This window comes from Ptychodera flava, chromosome 12 (assembly GCF_041260155.1).
Source record: "Ptychodera flava strain L36383 chromosome 12, AS_Pfla_20210202, whole genome shotgun sequence".
In the NCBI taxonomy this organism is placed as follows: Eukaryota; Metazoa; Hemichordata; class Enteropneusta; family Ptychoderidae; genus Ptychodera; species Ptychodera flava.
Window position 1 is genome coordinate 19,696,890 of NC_091939.1, and position 23,097 is coordinate 19,719,986.

A 23,097-nucleotide genomic window follows, 5' to 3' on the forward strand; every position below is an offset into this window, starting at 1 on the left:
GAAATGTCACTGAATATTGCCATTTTGAATTTAACAAAACTGTTAGTGAGAAGTTCGAGTTACCATTTAGCTTGATATCAATGAATGAATGATTTTCCTGTTTGTCATATTTTAACTTGATGATTTTTTCGTGAGCTAAGGAGTTCAAAACATCACACGGCGACGTTGCCGTCGACAAAGAAAGTGACGGGAGTTGAGGGATTTCCACTTCAGACGCAAACCACGCTGCACGGTGCGTTGTACATTTAGCATCTATCGGTTGATGGCAAACACCACTGACGAAAAGTAACCGAACCGCAACAAGTAAGTGTGCTCTCGTCTGTATCCATTCAGCTTTATTTTTGTAATCTGTCTGAGTAAAGTCGTGCGGTGTTTGAAGTTGAAGTTGATGGCTGTTCATTTTTTCGGGCGGGAAGCTGAAGTCGGAAAAACACACTTTTGACCCTGTAAATAGCCTCGAAGAGAAGAATCTTTTAGTCTAGGTGGATTTTTTCTCGATTATCATGCAGGTTTACGATTGTATGAGTTATGCGCACAGCGCAAATTATATCGGGTCCAATTTTGTCGTCATTTTATTTTGCACATTGATTTTTGTTATGCAAATTGGAAATCTGGGAAATCCTTGAGGAGCCCCCATCGATGTCGTCAGCCAACGTCACGGGTTCTCTGCCTCTGGTCTTACGCATCCAATTCAATTAAAGTTTTGTACTTCAAATCTTCGAGTGCCTGGAAGGCAATCCCATGAATTTGTCGTCCATAATTTACCTTCTTATTCGTCTGGTAAGCTTTTATGCCAGTCGTCTCAACAAAGCAAATGGGAAAATATGAATGAGCAAAACTTTTGTGTGTGTAAAGTCTATTGATTCACAGTCAGGGGAGGGGAGCGGGTGACGTTTTGAATCATAGAAAGTCTCTCATCTGCACTGTCTATGACTGAATGAATAATAATTTCAATGAGACCACCAACTTCCTGTAGCTAAGTATGTCGGCTTTTGCCACAGAATGTGGCCTCATGATGCAATATAGAGTATCACTCAATGATCCTTCAAAGAGGAATTTCTTGCCTCCAGTCATGCTTAAAAATTTTCAGTCAGTCATTGGCAAGGCATAGATCCATTGTCTGCTGTTGTTATCTTTTCTTACCCATATACTGCAAATATGGATCCAACCACTTCATTTCAACAATAGAGTTGAACTGCCAGCTATATAATTTTTACATGGTGTTTTTAAAATTATGAAAAATTTCAAGAAAACTATGGTTTCATTAAATTTTCAATTTTCAATACGTTTTCTAGTGCTCTAGTTTTCTAAACCGACTTTCAGGAACTTTTGATTTAACAGACTTACTTTAAGCTGTATCATTCTTGAGACAAAACTTTCATTTTGTATTATACATGTACAAACACAAGCACACTCAAAGTGAGGAAGAGAGGCAGACATCAAGTGGTGTTGAGAAACCAGGAAACACATTCCCAAGAGTTTTAATGTCTTGTTATTGGCAAGATTTGTTTGAAAGTGTGTTGAATCAATGGACTAGGATTATTTCCAAAACAAAAATGCAATAAGAAAGCCGTACATCAAAACGTTTTCAACTCTCTGTAGGAATTTTCAGTGGAACTGCTGTCTTTCAGAACTTCCTCCATACATGCATGACCCTGACAGGCAAACTATCTCCAGTTATTTTGATGAAAGTTGCACTCATTTGACAGTGGTTAGAAACTGCAGGTCTTGTTTACAAGGAGAAATTTGTAGTGTCCTGACATTCAAAAAAGGAGCCAAGAATGATGGTAATATTTGTGGTTCATCTTTGCTTGTACAAACACAACAGTGTCAGAAAATTGTCATTTTCTTCAAATGCAACAGTACATGTACGTAGTACAGAAGAGTGTTGAAAAGAAACCATATTCTCGGTTAGTTTCACAAATAAAAGTTTCCAGTGAATGTAATATACTTTTTAGTAAGTACAGATCTTAAATAGTGAATCAAATAACATGCGTAAGTTGTTACTAGTAAACTTGGCAAACTCTTCTATATGGCATCAGTGTACATCACAGTTTTATCTAAATCACCAATATGTTTTCTGTTTACAGGAAAAAATAACTGTTTCCTGTTTTTAACTCAGTTAGTTTCACAAATAAAAGTTCCCAATAGACTGATAAAGGTAAAAAAGAAGAAGTATAAAGTTGTGAATGGAAAAAGATGTTGAAGTAGTGATTTGTAAAATGAGCTAATGTTATTCCCTCTGTATAGTATCAGTGAATCACATCATGTGTTCAAGTAAACTATAAGAAATGTTCACTATTTTAAAATCAGCAAGTTGTTTCCTGTTTTTACCTCAGTGACAATAAGCAGAGCATTAATACAATATTCTCATTCTGTGTCATCGCCAGTAATTTCCAAGAATGGCTTGCTATGAAGATCTGCCAGAGCTTGATCCCCACGACTTGGATGATGTGCCGTGCATCGGTGTGACCTGTCCACTACCACTGGTAGATATCTGTGCTACTGCCATAGTGCCCACCGTCAGTGCTGTGGAGTATGCCCTGCAGAACACCCCTAGAGAAGTCAACTTCAACCTACTCCGCATGGCTATCCTCAACGAACACTTTGATTCCATCAAGTACCTGTTGGTTAATTGGCCATACACCTTGTTGGATTTCAAGTGTCTATTGCATGGATACAGTGTGGTGCCATTTGCAAAGTTGTTCTCAGGAGAAAGGAACAACCTACCCACCAAGTTGACATCGGCCATTGGTGACTGGTTGCCAGAAATCCTGAAGACCTCCAATATACAGTGTTTGGACATCTCTTGTCTGGACACAGGTATGTACAACTTTGGAAGAAGAAGCTTGTGACCTGTAAAGTAAGGCATGTGAATGCAATTTTCAAAATGCAAATCTATGTATAATGATGTACGTAGATTTTGGAATAGGTCTTTGCCATTTACCAGAATTTCATACATCCAGTTGTACTGATTGTGATAGGTTGACAGGAAGTTACCTTTAGGGGCCGTGGATACATGCGCACGGTAAACGAAACTAAGTGCGTTTGTCCTCAACCCCCCTCCCATAAGCGAAAGTTTGGAAGTGCGAAAATTCAACCAAGCCTCATTCTGTATGTGCCCCGCATACCCCTTCTAAAATCAATCTCTGTTCAGTGCCAACTCAACAATGACGCAACCAATAGAATGAAATGAAACAGTGTATCCATATTTTACTGGTGGTGCATTGATTCACATGTATGTCAAAAGAATGCTGGTGTAGCGGCCGGTGCCGCACTGGCCTGGTACACGCCAAACAATATAGCGCAATATACGTGTAGCGAGATGTTGCGATAGGAAAACTTGTAGTGCGATTTTGCGCACAGTAATTGAAATACAGCCAAAGCCCCTTCCTCTCTAAACGCAGAAGTTGTGTTTACCGTGCACGTGTTTGAATTATCCACAGTCCCTTAATGAAATGGATAATGTCGCAAAAGTTCAAGAAGGTGGGACAAATCACTTAATACCCAATGGCCAAAATTAACTGTTTATATTTTCAAAATTAAAAAAAAAATTGTGTTTAAACATCAGTGGCATCACAAGAAGGCTGCAGATGAAAATCAAGGTCTTTAAGATAGGGGAGCTTATCACCACCACTTTGTGACCTTTACATTATCAGTGACCTTCTTTCAAGTCTCAATTTCATCAGCCATACATGTAGGCAGGGATTACCCTGGCTCAAGAACGGCATGAGATAAAATCGCACATGAAAAAAAACAGTGGGAGAATTTCAAAGTTTGTGGGAACCGGACCTAATATTGGTTAATTTGCATAACAATACACTCAGTGAGAGTTTTCGGATGACCTCAGTTTCAGACATTTAATGACATGCTGTTCGTTATACTCACTTCGCTCAGTTTGATAGCGTTTTACAGCATACGGTAATAAGTCAGGTGACGCTGCCGTCCCGTTTTGGATTTTATTTTTTTGGGGTAGAAGCTATTTCGAGTGCTACAAACTTGGTGAAATTAGCCACACCGTACGATACGAGGTGTCGAACGCAACACACAGGGACAGCTCGTGTCCGATATCTAAGCGCTATACACGTTGAAATATAGTTGCGTCGTCCATGGATTAAAAACGTAACTAATTATCACGAAATATTTCCATATAGTTTTCTAAACACATGGAAATTGAAAATCGGGGTTCGAAGTTTTGAAATATCAATATTTAGCCCCTTATCACATTCGAAATACGACGTCCGATTACTGCAATAGCAGTCTGATTACACGCATTCAACAAGGGAGAAAAATTTGGCAACTTTGACCCCCTAAATGCCACTTCTGTCGGTGTTAACAGTTTGACTTTGAGGATAAACACAATAAAGTTTCGAAAGGTATAATAATAAGATTTCGTTGTGCTCGTCATTTATGAAACGGCTTTGGGCCGAAATTGGGCGATTGAATCCATACTTTCTAGTGCGGGAGTAACGGAAGTACAGTAGTCAAGAATGGTGCATTTTCGTTTTTTCTTCGCACTGCCACTCGTACTGGACACGAATATTCCTTCGAAAGCGCCATTTTGAGCGACGACAACACACTGTACATCAGCAATGAACACTCGCTGTATCGACTCCAATGATTTGTCAATGAACCCAAAACTTCCTGTTGGCAACCAATCACAAACGCTGTTGAAACGGGTAACTCTGCAACAGCTTTTTTCTAGCGTAATTATAGCGCTCTCTACGACGACACAATGAGTGGTTCTATACTGAAAACGTGCCAAATTATATTACCGATGAATTGAGATCGCGTAAAGGTATCACGTACGCGCCATTTGAATTATCGGCGTGACTTTTTTGCCCAATTGATTTTTTCTGAATGCGATTTTTCTGATTTTTGAGCGTAAATATCGCGTTATCGCGCCCCAAAGTGATCCCTGTGTAGGTGTATTTAGGATGTTTCTTACAATACCACAAGGTTCAAGATAAGATATATCTCTTAAAAATTGTCTGTTTGTAAATATTTCTGTATGTGTTTTTATCCCTGCAGACCAGGAAGGAACCACTAAGTTAGCCCAGGCTAGTATAGATTCTCTTGGCATTGATGTTGAAGAAGTTGAGCTGTTGGTAGGTCAGATACTCTGCCACCAAGTGCCTTTTGTGAGCCCTCCTACTGGTAGGTACAAGCCACTCAGATTTAGGTTAATTTGGAATAGTGAGGTTGTGACTTTACACTTGTATGATATTCAACATTAATATTATACCTGCAGATGGTATGATGACTGGAATGTAGCAAACTTTGTTGAATATTTGAATCTTTAATGAAAAATTCAGATTGAATTTGAAGTGGTACTCAATGCAATTGGAAGAGAGATTTGAAAATTGAAGATGAATGATCACTGTAGGACATTTAATAACCTTGATGATTGAAATTCATGTGTTCATTTGTAATGCTCATAAGCCAACTTTCAGTTTGATTATAAGCATTGAGAAGTTCAAGGAGAATGATATTCATAGATTTGCGGAGAAATTGCTGTGGGAGAAGTTTGATGTGTTCTTAGCTCTTTACTCATATTACAGTAACCCTTAACCACCATGGTTTGGGCCAGACCCATTGTTACCAAAGTTGATTGTTGACCTGTTGACACGGAATAGGGGGTGAACAGGTTAAAGATTAGACAACCAGTAAAGTGTTTCTCTAAGTTTTCATCTAAAACGACCTTTTGTTTGGCATACATGTTACATCAACAGGTAGAACTCTGCAAGTCAACATGTGTTGTACAACAGACAGATATGCATCGGAATGGCATGTGTTTGCACTGGTCGATGCCCTGACTCTGAGGAGCTTGACTCCAATTAGTCTACACTGCAGAGGTCTCATTATGACAGAGAGTGATCTGCCCACCGTTGTCAAGTATGTTGAACCCAAGGTATGAAATAACGATTGTGTCATCTTCATTGCCAGTGTGCTAGTGTTCCAGAGTAGAACACCCTATATCTTTTTCAAATCTGGGATTATTTGACCCTTTATTCAAGATGTCATTGACATGAAAATTTGCATGTATGATGATCACAACATGATTCATACAATGTTAATACTACCATTAATGGGACAGTTATTTTAAAAATGTGTTATCCAAACAAAAAGGTCATTTTTTGCTCACGTGTGAACACGTGAGCATATGTCGCAGCGATGTCTGTCTGTCTGTGTGTCTGTCTGTCTGTCTGTCTGTCTGTCTGTCTGTCTGTCTGTTGGTCCATTTTCTCAAAAACGGCTGAACGTATTTCAGTCAAATTTGGTAGACATCTTCAGAATTCAAATGGCTAGAACTGAAAAGGTTTTGGTGGGCGTGGCTTGGATATTAATGAAGTTATGAAAGTTTTAATTTTTCTGTTACGCCGCGTATGACAAGTGAAAACAATCGACTGTTTGAGGGCGCTTTGAAATGTGCTTGTCCAGGTTGGCTACAGCTGGATAGCTCTGGTTTCAACCACGGTCCCTCCGTGTTTCCACCTCGTATTGAACATTAAAAATATGATATTTTATTACTCATTCAACTCACTATTCAAGATAAAATATCGTTTAGCAAATTAGCTTTATCCTTGGTAATTGATTGTTTCCCTCGCTGCTCGATCGCCAGAAATGAGTACATACGTTCTCTACCTAGCCTCATGGCATGGAAGTGCTGATGAATAATAACTTTGGGTCAAAGGTATTGAAGTGTCCAATCAGGTTCGTGCACAGAGTCCAAGGCCATGACCTACTTCATGTACTTCTGCACTGTTTTGATTTTGCTTCGCCAAGAAACGTGTTCGTCATTGTCCATAGAAGTATGTTTGCTCTCCTTTGAGGTTGTTTGTGAAACAAATTCCGGGATAGGCCTTGGAATGCATACGATCGGCATCGCGACAGTGCATGTAGCTAGCCCTACGAGTATGACGAGAGTGTCCGGCTTTGGCTACGCCGCCTCCCACCTCCGGTAGGCGGCGTAGCCAAAGCCGGACACTGCACTGTCGCCATACTCGTAGGGCTATGCATGTAGCGTACCATGCTTGTGTAACTGCCGAGCTCAACGTGCATTCACGGTTGATACTCGTGTACAATCATGATGTGTTCAATTCTGATGAAGATTCATAAGTCTTACTTTTGCAGTCTTTTTTCCGTACGATAATCCCGACAATACGTGTTACTGTTAGACGAGGTGGCCATTTTATGATAAGTTTCAATACTGCACAGCTACATAGCGTCACTATCGTGTGATCGAGGTACAGCGTTGTTGAACGGGATACAGAAACTCTGCAGAGGGAGAAACGATCGTTGACATGAACAGTCAATGTACTTCAGCACGTAGTCCGCAGATAGCGGATCGAGAAAATAAACGTGTCCCAGTAAATAACGGAATATTTATGTACATTAACTCGATATTAATCAAATTTCCAGCTCATCGCAAAAAAATGTATTGCAAAGATTAATTTGTCACTGACAAATACTGCACTGTATGGAAAAAACAGTCTGTAGAATAGTTCAAGTGGTATTACCCGAGACAAACACTTGTGTTGTCAATTTTGATTTCATTTCATAAACTTCATACTTCATCGAGTATCGTGTATTTCAGCCTTTGTGAAGCCATTTTATTGATATTTTCAATTTTTGTCTTGGCTTTGTTGTGGAACATGTTGAATCGTCTCCGTAGACATGTAGGCAAAAGTGTGACGGGGTCGAAGTGACTTGGGTACCTGGGGCCGACCAAAACCAGTGTGAATTACTGGGGTCAAAGCGGACAGCGGCCGGGATGACGTGTTCCCCAAGCGAGCTACCTTCAGAAGTCTGTTTCATCGCAAAAAACGTCAACTTTTAAAACCCGTCATTTATTTACTGATGTTATTCTCAGCATCACAAACATATACGCCTCTGCTATGTATCACAGCAAATAGTTATATTTGAGCGCCCCGTAAATGGGATCCTCGTTTTTTGCGAACCCGGAAGTGTGTCTTGCTCAATGCATTTCCTACCCATAGCGAGGGAAACTGCCCGCGTTCCCATGCTCCCATGCACCCTTTTGCAATGCCAGTGCAACGCCATCTGTGCAAAATTTGTGGTGGTATGCTCCCGTGTGATGGAAAACCTCTCTTATTCTAACAATGACGTAGTTTACTTTGGACTTCGATTTCGTAAATGTGATGTCCATGCAGTGAGTTTGGGTTGGCGCGCTTATAATGCAATCTTCGCCCGCCTGCGGTCCGATATCCCGCATTTATTAGCGATATTTATCTGTTTTGACTTGACCAAAGTTGGCAAAACTTGCTATGTACATTAAAGATACTATGATACAAGATTATTGAAAGTCATTTGACATTTTTTTCAGCCAATTCCCAATATGCATATTTAATGAACCTTCCAAATTAGGGATATATACTGGCATTTACTTGATAAAATTTGGCGAAACATGCTGTGTACATTGATCATTATACCAGGTTATAACAGTATTGAAAGTCATTTTGCATTTTCATGTCAGCTAATTCATAATTTGCATAAATAGCTAACAAGCTTTCACGGTTTGGCATATAGAGCTTGAAGGACTTGACCAAAGGTAATTACACATGCTATATTGTGATACAATGACAGTACTCAAAGAAATTAATTATTTTATTTCAGCTAATTACATATTTGAATACTTAATGACCTTTAGAATTGATCTGTGGTGAAATTCATTGTGTTGATCATAACACTTTAAATGTAGCAAAGCATGTAGCAAAGGTTCAAACTTGCACATAAATGCAATATATAATGAAACACGTGAGCATTTTCAGTTCATATCTGGTCACAAGAATAATCAGTGGGCCACAGTGTAACTATAAACACAACCTGCACTATATGTATTACTTTGCTTTGACCTTTCAGAAATCATTCACCTACTTGTTGATACAAAGTATGATAGTTCGCTTTTTCTTGTAGTTATATTAATTTCTCAATACTCTATATACCGGTATTACTTGCATATAATTGTAATAAACAGTTCCTGGCTGTTTTGTACTAGAAAATAAAATGAAAAGTGTTTAATGGTTTCAAGCTTTTATCATGAGATCTATTTGCAGTAAGAATTTATGAACTTTTGCTAAACAAGGCAAAAGTATTTACTCAACAACCTCAAATGTACTGTCTGTAAGGACCACATTTAAACGCTGTACATACTGTTTCAATTCCAGGTGTTACAAATACTGTCCATCATCAACAACATAAATGAAAGTGTCCATTGTTCTGTTACGTATTGTATGGAGTTTCTTCTCTTGCTTACAGCACCACTTCCATTTATTAATTACTTTCACATCATGTTTTTCAATCACTTTGATATAAAGTATTTGAAACTGTTCCCCACAAAATTATTTTGGACAACTATTCCTGCACAGAAGAAAAGTTCACCTTGTAGTCACAGTTAATATCTAAAAATTGTCCATTTGTGTATATTAAACAAGAAATCTGATTTCAGATGGTGAGCCACTTGGAAATTGACAACTGTATAGACCTGCCGCAGATCTACAATACAGTGCTAAGTCTATACTACCTGCAGTCCCTTGATCTTCCTGATTTTGGTGACTCTCCCATCGATACCCTAGCTGCAATGCTAAGATCGCTGCCCTATCTCAAGAGGCTTAACCTGATGAACACTCCTCTAACGTCACTGGTACAGAGGCTGTTAGACGGTATACAGCGACCCCTGGAGGAATTGAACCTCAGTAACTGCCGACTTGAGGCTGCTGACTTCGAGTACCTGGCCAAGTCCCACCACACCCTGGCCCTGAAGCACTTGGACATCGGCAGTCAACGGCTGGATTTGCACTTTGTGGCATTTATCAAATTCCTGAAGAAAATCTCAGAGAGGCTAGTACACCTCTTTTTGTTCGATGGTCACCTGTCTGAAGGACAGATTATTACGCTGATTGATTCGTGTAAGTTCCCTGTGTTGCGCCACTGGGTTCTAGTTGGCTGCAAGCTGTACTACCACTCGTACCTGAATATCATCATGAATCTAGCGTCACTACCCAGAATACAGCATGTTTCATTCTCACTACCTCAAGGCATGCAGGTGGCAAACTGGACTGGCCCTCACGAGGAGTGGAAAGAAGCGGCCAACCACTTCCGAGAGGAGATAAAAATGATGGTCCAAGACACATGTATGACATTCGACAGGCCAAGATTCACAGTGGAAATTGCACGCTTTTGACCATGTCCTGATCGATGTGCGTGCCCACAGGTCAAATGCAATAATATTTTTTTCATTAGAGTGAACTAGGTGTGTTCAGTACAAAGCCTCTGAACAGTGAAAAATTTGTGCTGCTTGATGCAGTGATTTCTTTGAACATGATGATCCACAAAGTCCAAACTGATCATATAGTTATTGCATGTTGGTTTTGTCTGTGAAAATCAGTAGAACTAAGCTCTGCCAGTTGTTTTACATTCATTAACATTTATTTGGTTTGTGCAATTTCCAGTCAAGCAAGTCTCAGAGGTCACATATTTTCAGATATTTGACACAAGTACTTGTATACCCAATATCCTTCCTCCATAGAATGCAGAAAATGGCTAGCTCTTAGTGCAATGTTAATGAAAAAATTGGCAAAGGTGATAATACACTGGTAAGTTTGTTTTTCTATTGTGTGTCTGACAACATACACACAAAAACTATAGCCTGAATTGCATGAATGTTTCTGGTAAATTGAACAAAATATGCATGCATGAACATGAGATAATTTGGTTTATGACCATAACTCTGTATAATATTAGAGATCACAACCAATCTGGCTTCAGTAACTCAATCATCATTGTGCCCCTGTCATAGCATATTCATATCTCAATAATTTATTGGATTCTGAAAGAAATTGGTGTCTTAGGGCGCTTTTCAGAAGCTCAGCTGGTTACCAATGTCTGACTGTCATGTGTATATGAGTCAAAACCGTTTGTGACATGTGCCTTGTGATGCACACACATGCCTGTTATGAAGATGATAATGAAGGCATCTGTCTGTGTATGAGCAAACTCATTCACTAAAGTAACATTGCTGTACAACTTTTCAAATATCAGCCATGTCAATTTCATCGGGCCAGTCTGTTTTCTCAAACTAAGTGGAATCTAAAAACAGACTGCAGGGAAAGCAGCTTAATTGAATTTTATAGGGGAAAAGCGACTATATCTGCATCAGATCATCTGTGTTAGGCATGTGTTGCATCCACATTATGATTACTTATGTAATTTAATGTTAACTAGGGTCAAAGGAATATGGGCCAGTCCTACCAATGGCTTCTTTTCCTTGTGCCAAAGGCAAAACTTTGCTCCCAAAAACAAAAACACAAAAAACAGAAGAAAAGAAATACACAATAATGCCACTCTCAGTAACTTTCTGTTTTACTAATTACAGGGAAAAGCAAGGTGTTTTTTTTATGATAAAAGATACTTTAAGTGATGAAAGAACATGTAAAGAATAAGGTTTCATCAAAACATTTCCCATGATGTAGATTTAAACCACAGAGGTTAGTCCTGACATACTGCAATACTGTTATAAAAGTTTAGCATTACTGGTAACCTTTTCCAGTACATCCAGATGGTCACTGTGTAACATACCACTCTAACAATTCTTTTGTAAAACTTACCATGTTTATATGCTTGAGCACGACAAGTGTTCTAAAATCATCCTTATGTACTGTTTATGTTGAAAAATGGTCAAGTCCAGTGATAATATGTCACGTAGACTGTATTACACACTTAATATTGTTTTCGACCAACTTGACCAGATAGTGACATGTGAACCTTGGTAGACAAGTTCAAAGTTGTGAGAAATTTTGTAAAGAGACAGTAAGTCAGAAGCAATAGTCCAGAAGAAAAAACATGCTCTTTGGTATCAGATGTGACAAGACAATATCTATGATACCATAGTTTTCTTTCTGATCATCCACAGACAAAATGTTATGCATGCTGATAGGCCAGTCATGATTTTACCTTTGTGATTATATTGAGATTCAATGTAAACTTACAAAGGGTGCAACATGAAATGTTTTGATTGAATCCTTATCATAGTATGCTGACAGAAATATTGTCATATTCATACCAGACCCATGAATATTTTGTTGTACAGGGTATTTGAGTTTCTTTTTGTTTGTATTTTTTTGTCACTGCCAGGCCTTTATCAAGAGAAAAGTTTTCAGATCATGTGTATTGTTAAGTACATGACAGATTTCTATTTAGGTGTGAAAAAGTTGTACTTGAAACGTTTTCTTCATTAGATCAAAACCAATTCAAAGTTATTTTGACTTAAGGGCATGTCAGCACGTGTGTCATTTTATTTGACAGACATATTTGTAGCATATCAACTATTTCATTTGGTAATCACAACAGATGGCCCATGTGTATGCCTTCAAGTAAAGACTCTGAAGTGAATGTTTTGAAAGACTAACATGATTCTTGCTGGAGGGATGAAGAAAGAAATTCTACCTCCATGCTCAAAGCATGATTTGGTGACGTATGTTAGACATGTGTTTCAATGCAGCATTATCAGTGAAGAAAAGTATTTGACTTTAGTGTATACACTTCATGTGGTGCTAGACATGTGGTCATGCGATCAACTCTGTGTACATGTACATGAAATGCAGGCTCTTGCCACACATGTGTCACATTTGTCAGGGTCGTTGTTTTCAGGTCTCACCTTGACTTTGGTGTCATTGTCTGCTTGTACTGTTATCCATGACTAGAACCAAGATCACTATTTCAAGTACTGTGGGTAGAACAAAGTTTGACCCATGGTATAAACATAGCAGAATTCACCAGTGTAACTGGTTGTATCAGTGCACATTGTGTCATCATATCATTATGCTGCTGACAAATTTAATCTGGTTTGTTGTATTAATTTTACTGTAGTCTCCAACTCCCAATGTATGCTATAAACCAGGAGATCCTGAACGCATACATTTGACTGAGCTAAACATAGTGCTCATATTCTTTGGGTCAAATAAATTACCTGGTATAGATTTCCATGGAAAATGGTTAATAAGAACTTCCTTGCTGTTCTGATACAGGAAGAATGATACATACAGTTTGCAAAATTCATTTTTATTTGGGGGGGGGGGAGGGAGAGGAGGAGGAATTAAGTAGTTACCTGGGATTCGGAACTCTGCTCCTCCTTTCTGTAAGTTTGCTTGAATTGGTCTAGTTTGCATAGGGTTTCACTAATATCCTTGACTGTGTCTTTTAATAACTATTGTTGGTCCAATACAGAACTTTGCCAAAATAGTGGCTGTCTCAGCATGCGCAATAATTTTCCAGTGACTTGATGTTTGTTACTTGTAGAAATAGCTGAAGTATTTCAAAGCAGTGCTAACATGAAATAGATATATTGTGAAAGAATCTTTATAACATATCGTTTCTATTGGAATGTTCAGAGAAAACTAACACTATGTTTTATTTGGTACAAAGTTTATATTTATTATAAGTACATTTTTCCAATATTTAACAACTGTCTGTAAAAGTGTAAGCAACGTAAGGCATGTAGTGGTACATAACTTATGCTTTATGAATGTACGTATGCAACACCCACTTTGTACAATAAAAACAGGATTTTTATTTTGAATCTGACAAGTTGAAATCACTTTTTATTGGTACAAAAGTCTGCTTTTGCACCACTGCCCTTGATTTTGTGATGGAGCTGAAAGAAATGATTTTTTGACGCTGATATTGGTAACATCAAATAACTGAAGGAAATTTCGTTCAAATCTACTAAAAGTGGCCATTGAGAGTTAACAACAGCAGATGTGTCCAGTATAGGTTTCTTTTTTTTTGTATTTCACACTATTTACAATGAGGCATCCAGTCTGCCTGGCAATTAATAAAGCTTCTCTTGCGTTATCTTCCGCGTTGTTATTGTAGGATGTGCTTGACAACATGTGCAGCTTCCACAATAGTCTGGGTGGGTCTCCTAACTCTCGGGTCAACCACTGGTACAGAAAGCCTGCAGAAGAAAGTAACATTACAAATATCATTAGCTGTTGAACGTGTGGATGCTGAAACTATTATGCATACAATCTTGACTACTAAAAATGCTGACAAATTTGTTTTGGTATTTGTTACAAAAGTTCAGGGTTTGTATCATCAGTAACAAAATTAAACTTTGACATATCTTCAAAGGATAAATTATTGAGATGATACAAACTCAACTCAATAAATTGCAATGGCCACATTCTGTATGTATTTTCAGAAACATTCTTGAAAACATGAACTGCGATATCTATTCAAACTCATCCTTAAATATGCCAAGCTTTACAGATCTTATCAATAGCTATACCTACGTACCCTGTATGCCAGGTAGCAGTACCTGTATCCAAGGTACATATCAAAATACATTAGATTCGGGACTGTACAGCAGCTCAGAAGGTTACAGGTCGCTGGTAGTTTGTAATTATTCTCAGCAACTTAAGAAGTCCAAAACTAAGGCTATTGGGTAGCTGATTGGCTCTTTTGAAATGATTCATTAGCGTAAATGATATTCTGCCAACCAATAACCTACAAGCTTCTGAGACACTGCACATTGCCAGTTAAATTCTCGGGTTTGCCCTGGTTGCTTCCATGTGTCCATCTCGTGATTCTATTTCTCAGTTGAAATATTACAAAACAAGTCATCGTTGATGACACAGTCCCCACTTGTTAATCGGTACTTTGATTACAGGTCCTCAAAGAGGATAGAGTCCTCTTCATTAGGTCTGTGATAAAAATACTTTTGAATGAATTCGCTTGATACATGTCTGAGTTATGGTTCAGGACATGAAAAAAATCGTAACAAAATGGTCGCACAGCGGCCATATTGGATCGCATCACAAAACAAATTGATGTGCATAGCTATGACATTGGTCGATGTCCTTGTACCAACTTTGAATAAAATTGGTCAAAACATGCGGATATGCCTGAGAAATGGCTCTGTACATGAAAAAATCATAATAAAATGGCCGCCTGGCGGCCATATTGGATCGTATCACAAAACAGATTGACGTGCATATGTATGACATAGGTCAATGTCCTTGTACCAACTTTGAATAAAATCGGTTGAGATATGCCTGAGTTATGGCTCTGTACATGAAAAATCGTAATAAAATGGCCGCACAGCGGCCATATTGGATCGTATCACAAAACAAATTGCCGTGCACAGCTATGACATTTGTCAATAAGCTTGTACCAACTTTGAATAAAATCGGTTGAAACATGCCTGAGTTATGGCTCTGTACATGAAAAAATCGTAATAAAATGGCCACCTGGCGGCCAAATTGAATCGTATCACAAAACAAATTGATGTGCATATCTATGACATTGGTCAATGTCCTTGTACCAACTCTGAATAAAATCGGTCAAAACATGCCTGAGTAATGGCTCTGTACATGAAAAAAATCGTAATAAAATGGCCGCCTGGCGGCCATATTGGATCGTATCACAAAACAAATTGACGTGCATATGTATGACATAGGTCAATGTCCTTGTACCAACTTTGAATAAAATCGGTTGAGATATGCCTGAGTTATGGCTCTGTACATGAAAAATCGTAATAAAATGGCCGCACAGCGGCCATATTGGATCGTATCACAAAACAAATTGCCGTGCACAGCTATGACATTTGTCAATAAGCTTGTACCAACTTTGAATAAAATCGGTTGAAACATGCCTGAGTTATGGCTCTGTACATGAAAAAATCGTAATAAAATGGCCACCTGGCGGCCAAATTGAATCGTATCACAAAACAAATTGATGTGCATATCTATGACATTGGTCAATGTCCTTGTACCAACTCTGAATAAAATCGGTCAAAACATGCCTGAGTAATGGCTCTGTACATGAAAAAAATCGTAATAAAATGGCCGCCTGGCGGCCATATTGGATCGTATCACAAAACAAATTGATGTGCATATCTATGACATTGGTCAATGTCCTTGTACCAACTCTGAATAAAATCCGTCGAAACATGCCTGAGTAATGGCTCTGTACATGAAAAAATCGTAATAAAATGGCCGCCTGGCGGCCATATTGGATCGTATCACAAAACAAATTGACGTGCATCTGTATGACATTGGTCAATGTCCTTGTACCAACTTTGAATAAAATCGGTTGGAACATGCCTGAGTTATGGCTCTGTACATGAAAAAATCGTAATAAAATGGCCGCCTGGCGGCCATATTGGATCATATCACAAAACAAATTGACGTGCATCTGTATGCCATATGAAGTAATCCTTCTATCAAGTTTGAATGAAATTGCTCCAGGCATCTCAGAGATATCTGCGTGAACGGACGGACGCACGCACGGACGGACGGACGCACGCACGCACGGACGGACATGACCAAACCTATAAGTCCCCCGGACGGTGTCCGTGGGGACTAAAAATTGACAAATACTTACTGTACATTTGTCTTTTCATTGACCACAAACAATGGATTATTCTGGCTGAGGATCTCATCATTGACTGAAATACCATCCAAGTACTGCTTCAGCACAGTCCTCAACTGCTGGTTCTCCTGCAGCAACATGCTCTTCTCCTTATCCAAGGCCACTCTGTCCAGCAGCACCTTGTTGTACCTCTTCCAGAAATTCTCCAATGCAGTGTAGTCATGCATGACCTGTGGGCGACAAAACAAGTCACGGTTCATCTTACAATCATGGAAAAGTGCCAATGGTTGATAACATAAATGAGCAAGTTTCAGTCACAAGAAACAGACACAGAGTACGTAACATTTGAAATGAATATATCATAACAAGGATGATAACACTGGTGGATCCTTCATGTAGATAAGGCCCTAATGTTCAACATTAATTTAAATTTCAGTAAACCAAATTTAATATTGAACATATTTCCCTTTCATTATTTTCACTGTTTTGAAGCCACATCTATATGTTCACTAGCAACTACATTCAGGATCACCTAGAATGTATGGTGAAGCCACATCTATATGTTCCCTAGTAACTACATTCAGGATCACCTTGCATGTATGGTGACATGCATGCTCATGAATCCCTTTTTTGAGGGGAACCTCTATCAGAGACATTTCTCAACTCAAAAACTGGATAAACCCGTACCTGTCTTCTTCAAACACCTCTCTGTTAAGAACAGTCTTTGTTACTCACAAGAATTTCCTTAATAAACCCATTTTACTCTGAATGGTCTGAGCTAAGAATAAATAAAGTGCTCACAAAATACTGCATTAGATTGCAAATGAAATTCTTACTTCTGCCAGAGGTTCAGCTGGTGGCTCCTGTACAGCAGCTGCAACATCTTCAGCTTCTTCTTGGGTCAGAGACGAAGCATAGAAAGGCAACACTTTTTCTTCTTCTGTCTCCAGTTTACGGCACTGCTCAGCCAATTTCAAGATCCTCTCACCCTGTGGGGGAAACACGGATGGAATGATACAATATTGCCACGATATTAGAAAATAAAACAATGGTAGCTCTCCCAAGTACTGTTATTGACAACTCTTTATTATGCCAGTAACTTTGCATTACCGTGATTATGCTTACCTTTTCTTTCTTTTTCTGTAATTCTTTGATGGCAGAATTACTCTGCAATGTGAGCTTGGTGAGTCTCGACCTCTCATTTGACCTGAACTCATTCATTTGTCTTTTCAGTTCCTGGAAGTGCACTGAGATATACTCCTTTTCTTCTCTAAGCTCTCTGTTTCTTTCCTCACTTTCCCTGGTGTTCTGTGCCATCTTAGCCTTCAGCTGGGCCATGGTGTCCTGTTGTTGGAGAGACAGCAAGTTCAGTTATTCAGTGAGTTAGCCAGTAAATGAATCAAACATTTGGTAAAAAAGAATTATCACAGAGAGGATATATGTGATCAATTGGGCAGCAAGTATAAAGGTGATTACTGCACATCGTATCCGAGTATTAAAGTCACTAACGCAAAGTCACTATCATGTTTGAATTTCGCATGAACATTTTTGTACACACCATAGCGTACTCTCATAACAAACTTCCCTCAGTTACATTTTACATGTATCCATTGTTGTTAAGGTAAAGGGCGACGAATTCGGACGCGCACACGCTTTAGAACGTTTCTGCGCAGATTTAACTCCAGCCTGCCGCAAATGGGTTATTTTGTAGCGCATGTATTTAACATCACCTGCCATTGTTGAAATTGCGCTTTTACCTAATTTTTTGACCCAGTGTCTTAGAAATACATGTGACCTATAACCTTGTCATATTTTGACCCCCTAGGAAGCTGGTTTTTATTCAATATGAGCGAAAAATTAACATTTCTCTCCCATTTATATGGCGCAAATTACCCATTCACCTGGAGATATTGTAAAAAGTAGCGTGGTGACACCCTTTTATTAAAAGTGTAAACTAAATGGTATTATGTCAGGAGTTTATTCGCCAAGTTTGGTCAAAATGACACCATTCAAAGCGACAGGAAGAAAGTTCGAAAATTATGTAGTGATATAATTTCGATATCGTCATTTTGTAATCGATACTTATGTTAACATTTCTTCACAAACATCATGAAAACTATACATTCGATAGATATGGATCTTAAGTCTTGGTATTTATTAAAATTAACTCATTTGCTGAGCGTTTTATAATTGCTTTCTTTAGTTTAAGTGAATTATATCATTTTTATTTATTTCTAACGACGCCATTTTAACGTCCGTTTCCATGGAAACAAGCGTGGTGACCCCCATTTTTTATTTCATTTTTGCACTTGCACAACTTCCAAGAATATTTGTGCAAAGTTTCAAGAAAATGACACCACAACTTAATTTTGACGTAATTCGTAGTACTTCACCTTAAATAAACCTTTACAGTAATTTGAATGAAAGTAAGTTAGATGTCTGCTGCAAAGAGATCTTTGTGTCAACCTCTGAGGAATTCAATCCAATATGTTTTTCACATGCTGCAACTAAATTTTTTCTTCAAAGTGATAGTTAACACTGTCATATGGAACACCACATTGATGTTAGTCTCTAATGCTACAAAAATATCAAAAGTAATCTGTCATGTAGATTAACATTTAAAAAATAAAGAAAAATTTCATGACGGCCATGTTTTGGACATGAGATTGACTTACTGATATCCTCTGTAATTTTCTCATCTGTGTTTCTATTTCCTTTGCGCTCTTTTCATCCTTGGCTTTGAGACTCTCAAATGCCTGTTTTCTCTCCTCTGTTGTTTCATTGTAATTCTTCAATGCCTGCTGGAATTGCTTCCATAGATCCTCTACTTGTGTTTCAAGTTGGATTCTCAGTGCATGTTTTTCTTCTAAATTCTGGAGGGTTAAAAAGATCGACAGCAATTCAGTAACATTACAATACAAAAATGTAACGGCAAGACCAATGCATTTGTCTTCACTGGAAAGTTCACTGGCAGAAGGGGACAATATTAATCATTTTGTAAAAGGGATTAACCTACATTATCATTTCTGTTGTCTCTTTTACAATGTTAATGGGAAACACTGCTTAAGATATTGACATAAATTTAGCATTTGATGTTGCTGTCCTGCTTACTTTTTTGTGACCTGTAAAACCAATTTAAAGGGCAACGACATTTTTCTACATCATATCATCTGTCCTGTGTGCAAGGTGGCACACAAATACGACGCTTTACTAGTTGGAAGATTGTCAATTCTTTTCAGGGTCATTAGTAAACAAAATTTCAAATATCAACAAAGCAAACACATGCACAAAGAATACATTTTCCATCCAAAGCATAAATGTAATCCTGACCATTACTGCACCAACATATTATTTTCATACTGACTGGAAGTAGTACTGTTTTCATACAGAAACGGTAGATGAACATAAACTTGATCGCAGTTGTAGACTGACTGCTCACCTTATTTTTAATTTCATCTCTGAGACTCTGGAATTCCTGCCTGGCTTCATTCTCCCTCTCAGTGAAGTTTTGATCCATGGCAAACATGATATCTTGGAGGTCATTCATTTCTCTCTTGAACTGGTCAATGATAAGGGTCCTCTCTGAGTCAAATTCATGTCTCAGTATTTCAAGCTCCTCATCATATTCTGTCTGCAAGATGTCAAGTCTCTGTTTCTGTAAATCTGAAATGAGGAAAAAAGGGAAATATTTGAGACTGACCATTGATGAGTAAATTCAATAGTACCTTATCCTGAATACAAAGTGAAGGGATTGAAATGCTTGAAAGTGTTTGCTCCAAGGTTACTTAGATGTCAAAATTAAGATTCATTGTACATTATTGACACAATACTATTAGGTGAGAAGGCACACAAGACACATAAATACCACCAGTAAAATTCACATAAACTCTGAAACAATAATTTGGAATACTAAGCAGGGCTGGAATACTTTTTTTCAATCACCTGTCCACCGGACAAGTCAAAATAAAAAGTACCTGTCCCAGTGAGAAAAGTACCTGTCCAATATGGCATAATTTATTCTAAGAAACTATACTAGTTTCAATTCAGTTCAACAAACTCATGCCTGTATCATATGCAAACTGGCGTAACAGTGCCCTTGGTGTTGAGATAGCTCTGAGAATCTCCCAATCTAAGAGATTTGAGACGTGACCTTAGATAAATCAACATGGCTGCCTCCTGTAAACAGTGATGAGATATTATCGAACTTTCTTTTACTTTTTTCTGACAGGTAAATATCAAAATAATGATTTTCAAAATTGTAAAAGGTATATAAATTTAAATTTATGAATATTTGCTGTAGTCAATAGGTTGAAATACTGGTTGCAGGCTGAAAAAACCTACCTGTCCACTTGGACAAGTACTTTGCAAAACTACTTGTCCCAGGCCAAATTTCACTTGTCCGGGACAGGCAGACAGGTATTATTTCGAGCCCTGCTAAGATTATACTGAGTTCAGAACTTTTTACATCAAATCTAAGTATTACAGACAAGAAATATACATTGCCATTAATCAAATATACTCTCTGTTCTCATAACAATCAGGTTTCTAGATGATATTGGTCATTGCACTCATTTGTGTACAAACTTACGAGTAGAAAGTATTTATGTTAATCACATACCTATTAGACTGTCAACATTTTGTAAGTGGCTTCTCAATGCCATCGAATACTGTTCTTCAGCTTCTGCCAAGTCTTTTGCCAATGACTTGATTACACTGTCTTTTCTGTCTACAACTCTTTCAAATGTCTGACTGAGAACTTCAATATCCTTCTTCAGTTCTTTGGACTTGGCTGTCCTCATTATGGTACGCCATTGGTTGTTCAGTTTGTTCAAGTTGAATCTGGAGTTCTTCTCTTCCTTGGCTAGTTTGTCCTGTAAAGGATTTTCAAAATTGTTACTGTTTAGTTTGGTAAAATCACAGTCAGTCTTTCTGAGTATATAGTAAACTGAATTAAGTCAAAGTCTCATTAGTCGTTGAAAGCTGGCTTTAATAAGGCTGGACTGATACAAGATCATTAACTAAAAAGTGACTTAGTCAGACTCATGAGTAAAAGATCTAATTGGTGATGAAAATATGCCCTGTCATTTGGCAAAATATAAAGAACTTTCACCTATATCCTACTGTAACTCTATTTCTTCAAAGTATAATTTGGAGCTGCCAGATGTTGGATCACAACAGTGCGCACAGCCTATATGATTGGACAGAGCAAGCATGCATCTGATTGCAATATTCAGATTTCTATAACGACTAAGGAAAGTATCCTTTAATGTCCATTGCACTTATTCTGTGAGAGGGTTATTATGTAAGCAAGTTCTACATTATCTGAATTAAAATGAATATTTCAGAAAGTGATTTGGCTATGATAATCATGCTTCTGATTTTTTTTTTTGAACATACAATTGCCTTTTGATGTACAATCTTTCACTTTCTTTAAGTTGTTCTATATGTTTTACGTCTGTATGATATTCAATACCAAGTTCCTTGGTGTTCTCTCATGAAACAACACTTTGTGTAAATTCTGTTTCCATCTATTGAAATACACTTCTATTTTGGAAATTTGATTGGTAGATGTAAATGTTCAACTTCACTTTCAGACCATTTCCAATTTTTGCTATCATATACATTGTACTTGCACCACACTACAGATTGGGTCAAATGCTGTATGAACACAGATATTAGCACCAAGTATATCTAAATGTTATCTACTGTTTCATCAAAACAAAATACAGTATTGACGAATACCATGTTTAAGTAATTATGATTTGTAATGGTCGGTTGAACATTATGTCAAATGTTTCTGTTATCGGAGAGGGAGGTATTTTACAGGCTATACGGACTATGAACAAAAGTCGCAAGCACAATGAGTTCCATACATTGCTATACATCCAATGCAGGAGGGACTGTATATCATATAGCAAACATGCGTTTATTCCCGATGTCTGTCTGTATATTGTCCCTGGTTTCAAAGAGTCTCGGCGCAGTTAACAAATTTAGGAACAAGAATGACTCAATCACTCATAATACTAAGACAAGAAGCCAACCAGAATTTTGTTTTACCTTTAAAAACTGTGTCAACATGTCCTCTTTCTTCTTCTTCATCTCCTCTTCAGCGAGTTGTTTCTGCTCCAAGTACAAGATCCTCTCCTCCTCAGTCATTTTGGCCAGTTTGCCCTTCTTGCCAGACTTCTTTGCTGCCTTTTTCTTTTTTGGAGCCATGGCTATAAAACATTATTGATAGTAACAGGATTTACGAGGTATGGGAGAGTAAAGCACAGATGATATCGTCAAACAGAAGGTCGAACTTGTTCGAAATGTGTATTATTGATCTGATGTCGTAACTCTATCTCGAAAAGGACGAAAAATTTTTCGAAATCATCCTAAATTTTTCATACTTGAACATTTGCAAAGTAAGAAAAGACACATACCTATTGGTCAAATGAAATTCCAACGGCAGAATATGACAAAAATGAACAGGTAAACAAATGCTACACGACCTCGACTCCAAGAGTTTTGACTGTAACTCGTAGCAACGACATAACGCATGCGCAGATTTATCCTCGTTCGCAATAAAAACCTTTACGGCCTTATTTTTGATTCACGCTGTAAACTGTGATCGTAAAACAGACCTGATCACGTTACGTAATTCACAAGCTAGTGAGAGATATTATCGATCACTTTTTAATAGTGCTATCGACTAATACCTTC

At 38.0% G+C, this 23,097-nt stretch overlaps 2 protein-coding genes across 2 annotated transcripts; one reads left to right on the forward strand and one right to left on the reverse strand.

Moving 5' to 3' along the window:
* Positions 1-146: 146 nt before the first annotated feature.
* On the forward strand, positions 147-13,597 carry LOC139145319 (leucine-rich repeat-containing protein 14-like). The gene is made up of 5 exons (XM_070716408.1): positions 147-303; positions 2,391-2,823; positions 5,032-5,157; positions 5,733-5,911; positions 9,470-13,597. The coding sequence occupies exons 2-5, from the start codon at positions 2,403-2,405 to the stop codon at positions 10,202-10,204; spliced, it is 1,461 nt and encodes a 486-aa protein (XP_070572509.1). The 5' UTR covers positions 147-303; positions 2,391-2,402; the 3' UTR covers positions 10,205-13,597.
* On the reverse strand, positions 13,091-22,933 carry LOC139145318 (dynein regulatory complex subunit 2-like). The gene is made up of 9 exons (XM_070716407.1): positions 22,818-22,933; positions 22,450-22,610; positions 21,011-21,263; positions 19,832-20,055; positions 19,068-19,265; positions 17,518-17,736; positions 17,229-17,381; positions 16,405-16,622; positions 13,091-13,975 (listed from the first exon to the last, which is right to left on the reverse strand). The coding sequence occupies exons 2-9, from the start codon at positions 22,606-22,608 to the stop codon at positions 13,885-13,887; spliced, it is 1,515 nt and encodes a 504-aa protein (XP_070572508.1). The 5' UTR covers positions 22,609-22,610; positions 22,818-22,933; the 3' UTR covers positions 13,091-13,884.
* Between the last annotated feature and the right edge of the window lie 164 nt (positions 22,934-23,097).

Bases quoted from the DNA above. Each gene is read 5' to 3' on its own strand.
- LOC139145319 (XM_070716408.1), top strand. From the start codon at position 2,403: ATGGCTTGCTATGAAGATCTGCCAGAGCTTGATCCCCACGACTTGGAT. The intron at 2,824-5,031 runs GTATGTACAACT...TTATCCCTGCAG, and splicing joins CATCTCTTGTCTGGACACAG to ACCAGGAAGGAACCACTAAG. The intron at 5,158-5,732 runs GTAGGTACAAGC...TTACATCAACAG, and splicing joins TTTTGTGAGCCCTCCTACTG to GTAGAACTCTGCAAGTCAAC.
- LOC139145318 (XM_070716407.1), bottom strand. From the start codon at position 22,608: ATGGCTCCAAAAAAGAAAAAGGCAGCAAAGAAGTCTGGCAAGAAGGGC. The intron at 17,382-17,517 runs GTAAGCATAATC...TTTCCCCCACAG, and splicing joins TACAGAAAAAGAAAGAAAAG to GGTGAGAGGATCTTGAAATT. The intron at 13,976-16,404 runs GTAAGTATTTGT...TTTCTTCTGCAG, and splicing joins AATGAAAAGACAAATGTACA to GCTTTCTGTACCAGTGGTTG.